This window comes from Argiope bruennichi, chromosome 10 (genome assembly GCF_947563725.1).
Source record: "Argiope bruennichi chromosome 10, qqArgBrue1.1, whole genome shotgun sequence".
Taxonomy (NCBI): Eukaryota; Metazoa; Arthropoda; class Arachnida; order Araneae; family Araneidae; genus Argiope; species Argiope bruennichi.
Window position 1 is genome coordinate 18,435,940 of NC_079160.1, and position 7,922 is coordinate 18,443,861.

Here is a 7,922-nt window from a genome sequence, read left to right on the forward strand (position 1 = left end):
TAGAATTTTGAAGATATCATTTGTTCTGAATTTTCTTCACATTTTGTAAATTCATTGTGAAACAATTCATCTCTCATAAAACGCAAAGTAGAAATTATTCAGATTATATTAAAAATCGCGTCATTAAGTATTTAAAAATGTATTGAAAATCATTTTAAATTTCGCCAAAGCTCACTTTTGCAGATAACGTTTAAAATGTCGTAACTTCTTCCAGAAGTAATTCTTATCTATAACACAAAGAGTATTCAAAAAACCATTGATTGACTGTTTTATGACCAGTGCGGAAAAGTCATACAATTCGAGCGACTACCCGGAAGCATTGATAATGGAACCCCCCTCCCCCAGATGGCGGACTAGCCCTTTTCAGGGTTTCTGAGAAAAGCTAAAGGAGGGAAGGAGGCTGAAGTGACCGATGACGGCCATCTGAATCTGACCATACCAGATGTTACATTGAAGTAAACAATAAACAAGAAAGTACTGTTCGTCAATGGATTCTGAAACGACCACATTTCGAGGACTCTATTTCAGTAAGGAGTGAGACGCGGAACGATATGCGCATTTCCGGTATTCACCTTTGACCTTGGATTTCCCCCATTACTATACTCTGTTTCACCCCAACTTGGCAGTATTGTAAAAGGTAGAAAATGTGACGCTCCGCGCTGGGAAAGAGTTCCCCATCCATTTTGACTTTAAAACAACTAAAATGCGCTGAAATTTATCAAATTATATCATAAATTACAGATATCGTTTTTTTTATCAGCATGTATTTAAAATTATTCTCAAGTTAGAAGTGCTTATCTGTTAAATATTTTGTAAATAAAGCGAACGAATAAAACCAAAAGATTGACATAATGAATTCCACTTTGTAGAACCGGTCTCCAAGGTCAAATATTTGGCGCGGTTCTCTTGTACGCCCTCGCCAGCTATCCATTTAGTTCTCACCGTTATTATCATCACACGTACTTTTTTTGCTCTCGCTTTTTAATTAACTGATATTTTTTGATCTTGTTAATCACATTCATTTTCGATTGTTGATATTTATTCAAGTCGTCATTTCTAAAATGTCTGAAAAAGTGTTATCACCGACTACTCTCTATACACCTTCAAGACGAGGGAAACCAATAAAAAGTGCAGCACGTAGAAACATATTAAATGTTTATTCTCGACTCCGAGAAGAAAACCCTCAAGACTCTATCAATCAAATCGTTGACAAAGTTTCGCATCTTACGGGCGTTTCACAAAGAACAGTTTTCCGTTTGAAAAAAGAAAAAAAAGGCATCCAGTCCTTTAAGTACCCCTGGAAAGAAGCGACCAGGCTTAGAAGGTAAACAATCAAGACTTATAAAATATGATGACTTTACCTTATCCTGCATTCGACGAAAAATTCATGAATTTTTTCGTAGAAATGAGATCCCAACATTAGATAAAGTGTTAAAAGTTGTGAACGATGATAGAGATATCTTTTCGAAAAACATCAGCAGAACAACGCTTTACAGAATATTGAAAGACTTGGGATTTTCTTTTGAAAAAAGAAAAAAACACAAGCGTTACTCCTAGAGAGACAAGATATTATTTTGTGGCGGAGGAATTATTTGAGAAAAATTGCTCATTATAAGAAACAAAACACGCCCATTTATTATCTTGATGAGACATGGGTAAATGAAGGCCATTCTCAGAGTCGAGTATGGCAAGATACTAAAATTAAAAGTAGCTATGAAGCCTCCTCTTCAAATTTAACAGTAGGTTTGTCGGCACCAAAAGGAAAAGGAAGAAGACTCATTATTACACATATTGGAAGCGAAGAAGGTTTCGTCCGTGATGCAGCTGAGATTTTTATTGGGAAAAAAACTGGTGACTATCATGACGAGATGAATGGTGATCATTTTGAAAAATGGCTAGAAAGAGTTCTTCCTAAACTGAAGAAAAACAGCGTAATCGTAATGGACAATGCTTCTTATCATTCTGTAAAAATGGAGAAAATTCCTACAACTTCTTGGACTAAAAAGTCTATTCAAGAATGGTTATCCCAAAAGCATATTTCATGGGATAAAGACATGATTAAAATCGAACTTTTGCAGAAAGTTTCTGAAGTGAAACATTTTTATGATATATATCGAGTAGAAACTATTGCAGAAAAATATGGACATACAATTTTCAGATTGCCACCTTACCACACCGAGTTAAATCCTATCGAGATGATTTGGAGTCAAATTAAAGGACATGTTGCACGCGAAAATAAAACTTTTAAGCTTAATGATGTAAAGGAGCTCGTAATCCAAGCAATACAAAAAGTAACAATTGACAATTGGAAAAAATGCATTAACCATGTAACAACAAAAGAGAAAGAAATGTGGGAAATTGACGGACTTGTAGAGGAAGTATGCGAAAACCAAAATTTAATAATTTCCATGAACAGTGATTCAAGTGACAGTGAGGCAGAACTAATGAGTGCTGATGATTTTTGATGTCTCATTTATAATGTATATTATAATTAATATATTTTTTAAATGTTCTGAATAACTTTAGTAAGTATGTTTTTTTTCCCCATAAAATAATTTATTTCTCTTGATATTCTCAATTACTTCGAATTTTAATATTTTACGATTTTTATAATACAATAATTTACGATATTCTGAATATTTAACGTATTTATATATTTGTAAATACTTGATTTTCGGGATTAAATTAATAATGTTTGATTTTTAAATTTGATTTTCATGAATATATATATATATATATATATATATATATATAATATGCAAAATTATTTATTATTAATATAAATACGTTAATTATTGTATTAATTCGAAAATTTAAATTTTTAAAAATTTCTTCCTTTTGTTAATTTTTAGACTTTATTGAGAAAACCGTAAAACATTTGAAAAAAATCTCAGTTTAACGTTACTTTTTATTAAGCACTGCATATTGTTTCATCGCAAATAATGTCATATATTGTTATTAATGCAAGGCTTATTACTCAAAACCATTATTATATTTTGTTTAACAGTTCTAAACTTCAATCTCTGAAAAATCAACTTCTTGATATTGAATATTCAGTCAAGAAATAAAAACTTTAGCCACTCTCACTTATGCATTGCTTTCAATTATGTGGGATTTTAATAGTCATTCAATCGCGTATAAATAAGTATAAACTTAAAATGAAATTATTTTAATAAATCAGTAAAGTTATGTACCAATAATATTGAACAAAATAATGAAAATAAGGTAAGAATAATTCTGATTTAAAATGACAATCTAATAAAGTTAATAAATATTTATTATTTGGCGAAACATTTGGGCGATAAAATTTCGCCTAGCGATCTACATTTCTTGTAACTTTGTATTTTAAAGTAACCCAGTTCCCTTGACAACGACTGCGATTCGGCATGCGTAGAATATTCACTACTGCCAAGTTAGGGTGAAACAGAGTATAGTAGAATTTTAGTAGATACTTTGTAGTCCATTTTTTTTTCACTTGTATATGAGTGTTGTGTTATTTCTGACAGCATTTTATTTTAACTCAAAATTTTGTATTGATACGTGTAGCCAAAAATAGTAAAAGCTTTCAGGAATGGTACGAAGAAAATTTTACATAATATCATTAAATATTGTGACCAAGAAGCAGAAAACGGGGAATTAAAATATTCCTGAAAAAATTTAATAACATATAAAAAAGAAACATTTTAATATAAAAAGATCATTATTATTTTGTAAAAAAAATAATTACCAAATTTTAAAAACAAATTTTTTTATTTATTCTTCATAATTTAACGTTTATGCCTCTTACATTAAATAAAAATTGCACTGAAATATTTTACTGTGCATTAGTACCTTTTTGCTTCTGTATTACTAATTATCTGTAATGTTTACGTCTCATAAAACCGCGAGTCTTCATTGTCAAATGTAAACATCTCCTCCTTTCATGCTTCCTCTCACCCCTATTTTGTCGAATTAAACCCATCCTAACGCATGCGCAAAAGTGCAGAGGGTTTTACAATCCGTTGTCAAACAGTAGATACATATAAGATGGTGACTGAATGATTGTGAATATGAATATATTTTGATAATTAATAATAAACATTCATTTCAAGCACATCTTTAATACGAAAATAATAGTAAATATTCACGATGATAAGGTTAAATCAATAGCAACAAGGTTTTAATTCATTAAAAATTAGGCGTCGGTAATTGTGGTCCGTTGAGATCGGTTTCTCTGCCAAAAACCCCTTCACTGGTGTGAGTCCATTCCACTTATAAACCTCTTCGTCATCCGTAACGAGTCTAGCGCTTTCAAATGAAACCTCTGCAAGGTGGCCGTAACGAGCTTCAAGCGTTCTTTTACATTTTAAAGCTTAAAACCTTTTGTAAATGTTTACTTGTTTGAGTTTTTATTTCTGTTTGTTATAATGAGACGAAAAACAGAAATTTTCGCGGACAGGAAAGGACAGATCTCATTTTTTTTTTTTAAAAAAAAAGCGTGTTCAGATGTCGAAGACGGAACCTGAGTTGACACACACCCCTTCAAACCTCATTGCCACATCAACAGGAGAGCAAGGTCGAAGATGAAGAACGTGCTACAATTTTGATTCAGTTCAGTTAAAGAATTTGTGAATATAATACGTTTAATTTTATTTTTCCTTTCAGATTCCCCCCCCCCCCCTACCTCTGTCCTTCTTGAATTTAAAAGTGAATTAATCCAGATTTCTAAATATTTGTTTAGCAATTTTTAATTGAATTAAAATAATATATAAGAAATATTTAAAATATTATCCAAATGTAGGAGGTCGCGGTTTCAGAGTCCAGGTACTACAAGAGTGCTCCAACCTTGTCCTGTAACAGGCTCAGACACATGACAAATCTTTTGTCGAATCTCGATCGCAATCGAACTCTTTGAATCCAAAATCGAGACTTTATCACTTGGCCTAGATCCATAAGGAAGACGACACGCATTATATTTCTGAAATAAATATTTCGGTCATTAAGATCCTAGCATATTTTAATGGCGTTACTAAAATTATAACATTTTAGAGAATGAATATAATTTTTAAAAAAAATTGTGTAATTTCATATTATCTTAAACTAACACTAGTTCGTAATTTATAAATATAAAATTCAATATTCATTTTATTATCTATTCTATTTGTGAATCTAATTCGAATTTCACAAAAACTACTCTTTAGGTTTTGCAGATAAAGTACTAGTTTGTGCTCTCAGGTTGTATAACAAAATGCTTATAAATAAAATATTTTATCACTAAAAATTATTTTAAATTATTATTAAGTTATCCTCGAAGGAGATAATTCCTGAAAGTTGTAAAGATAGTTTTTATATAAGGACCATCAAAATTGATGAGTTTAATTTAGATATATTAACGTCCCGTTGTAAAGCAGCACTAGGGCTATTTTGCGACAGACCTCACAATTTTGAACTGCGGTCAGATGACGAGGACGACCCCTGAGCTGGCACCCCCCTCTCCATACCGCACCACACTAGCGGGAGGACATTTGGTCTGATGGATTTAACGTGCAACAGAACCCCTTACATTACGGTTCTTAGGTGGAATCGGGTCACGAACCTAAAACCATAAGGCTCACAAGCCGAGACCTACCACCAGGCCACCGCTGTCTCAAAATTGATGAGAAATTGTCCTCATATATTAAGTAGAGAAAAAGAATAATGAAGAAAAACATTAAAAACAAATACAAATAATTTTTTAATACACATAAAAATTGCATTGTACAGATATGCCTTATTAAACATTCAAAAATAATATCACATAATAAGGCCATGCTTCAGTTTATTAATACAAAACATATTATTTACATAAAATTTTTACAAAAAACACACACTCTTCCAAACATGACAAATGAAAACAACCCGTCTTCCTAATGAACTTTTAAACTATAGAAGGGAGATTTTTCGGGTCAGTTGTCCGAATGGAATTTGAAACCACATGTTAAATAAAGGCAATGCATTAAAAAAAATCTTTTGCAGCCAAAAAGCTTTTTACCTTTAAAAAAAAATCTGGCTTCATACACTTAGCATTTAAATAAAAATTGTAAACAAATTTTATGGCAGGAAAAAGCCTAAATCATGACTTAGTTTTCTAATCCTTGTATGACTTAGGTCGGTCGCTTTTAGCTTTTGAGCAGTTAAATCATAACTACTAAATAAACTCTAACTCATATATTAAAATCTTATAAATTACTTAATAAATTTTTTCTAATAATCGTTAAATGTATTAAAATATATCTATACATAATAATATGTATATTATTATACATAGATATCTGTTTTAATAATATGTATATTTTTAATACAGATTTAAAATTTCCATTAATTAATCAATAAATTTTTTCTAACAATTATTTAATATATAAAACCATAAATGCTACCTGGACTCTAACTCATATATAAAATCCTAAAATTATTTTCTAAATTAAAAAAATAAAAATCAACTTATAACATTTTATTCCTATAATATCATTTATTGCATCAATGTATATATATATATATATATATATATATATATATATATATATATATATATATATATATATATATATATATATATGGGCTGCACATCCAAACTGGCCAGTTGATTTAAAAATCAGCTGGAAATATCACATTTGGTACTGCAATAAAATAAATAAAGGACACTTCCTTCAAAGGAAGGGGGGAGGACGAAGAAATGAAAAGGGATAAAAAAAAAAAGACAGAAAAAAAAATCCCCCTTTTTTTTTTTTTTTCCTTCTTCTTCTTTTTTCTTTTTTTGACAGCTCATTTTCCTTTAAACTATGAACGTTTTCCAGGAACATTTAGATATTTCTCTCACATTTCATTGGACGACAGACTCTTTAGAATTTTCCCCAGCTGATAAACCACCATTATCAGAACGAATTAATCCTGAAAAAGAAAAGAAAATGCACGTTTTTTTTAATAAATAAGTGTCAAAACAGAAACAACTGTTATTTATTATGTCAGGTGCCGACGTCTGCCTCAACTCTCTCCTCATTTTTTCAGTGAAGCAGTGGATACTGTGAAGAATAAAGATTTCGAAGTATAAGATTGTACTAAGTGAACATTAAACACTCATTATTCTTTTAAAATAAAAATTAAAAGGAAAAAAAACATCGTAGACATTGTGGCGAACCGGCAATCAGCAACAAACTATTTTAAGAATTACTGTTCGTTTCAGGACCTTAGATAAGCACTTTTCGACGATTGTACTCCGCTAAGGGGTGGTACGCAGAAACATGCGGGGAGTTCTAATTTTTTGAATAATACGAATTCATTCTACAGCAAAATGTAAACATCCCCTTCTTTCATCTTCCCTCTCACCCCTTTTTTATAGAAATAAACACCTCGTGACACATGTGCAAAAGCCAGTCAAAGAATGGGCTAACTGTTCAGTCTTTGCAGAGGTACATTTTCTCAATGCTATTTAGTAGCGCTTTTCAAAAAACATCCACGTGATCTAATGGTGGCTTTTGTAAACGAATCTCTAATAATAATAAAGGTGAATATGTGTGTATTGGTGTTCCGCAGGTGAGACCGCTTGATCTACAGGCTACAATTTTAATTAATTAAATACTAAACTAAATTTTGGCGTTTTTCTGCGATAACTTCCATACATATATATAAAAAATTTTTGAAGCAGAAGGCATTTCGAAGACAATGAAGAGACTTTCAATTTTTTTTTAACTTCGTTTTATTTCCGTCCCGGGAGACATGATTTTTTGCACACGCAGAAGCGACGAGCACAACACGAAGTGCAGAAAATGTAATGAAAATTTTATCCCTGTGAATATATACTGTGAGATTTTAATAGGGATTTCCATCACGTGTCAATCACAAGCAAGGGAATCATAGGGATCTATCTTTTAGTGGAATTTGTTTATATCAGCAATATTTTATTCCTT

General features: G+C 31.0%; 1 protein-coding gene across 1 annotated transcript; it reads left to right on the top strand.

The window, feature by feature from the left end:
• The first annotated feature begins 487 nt into the window (after positions 1-487).
• On the top strand, positions 488-2,465 carry LOC129987451 (uncharacterized). Its single transcript, XM_056095433.1, has 2 exons — positions 488-527; positions 1,558-2,465. The coding sequence occupies exons 1-2, from the start codon at positions 488-490 to the stop codon at positions 2,463-2,465; spliced, it is 948 nt and encodes a 315-aa protein (XP_055951408.1).
• The last annotated feature ends 5,457 nt before the right edge of the window (positions 2,466-7,922 follow it).

Bases quoted from the DNA above. Each gene is read 5' to 3' on its own strand.
- LOC129987451 (XM_056095433.1), top strand. From the start codon at position 488: ATGGATTCTGAAACGACCACATTTCGAGGACTCTATTTCA. The intron at 528-1,557 runs GTAAGGAGTGAG...CGTTACTCCTAG, and splicing joins ATTTCGAGGACTCTATTTCA to AGAGACAAGATATTATTTTG.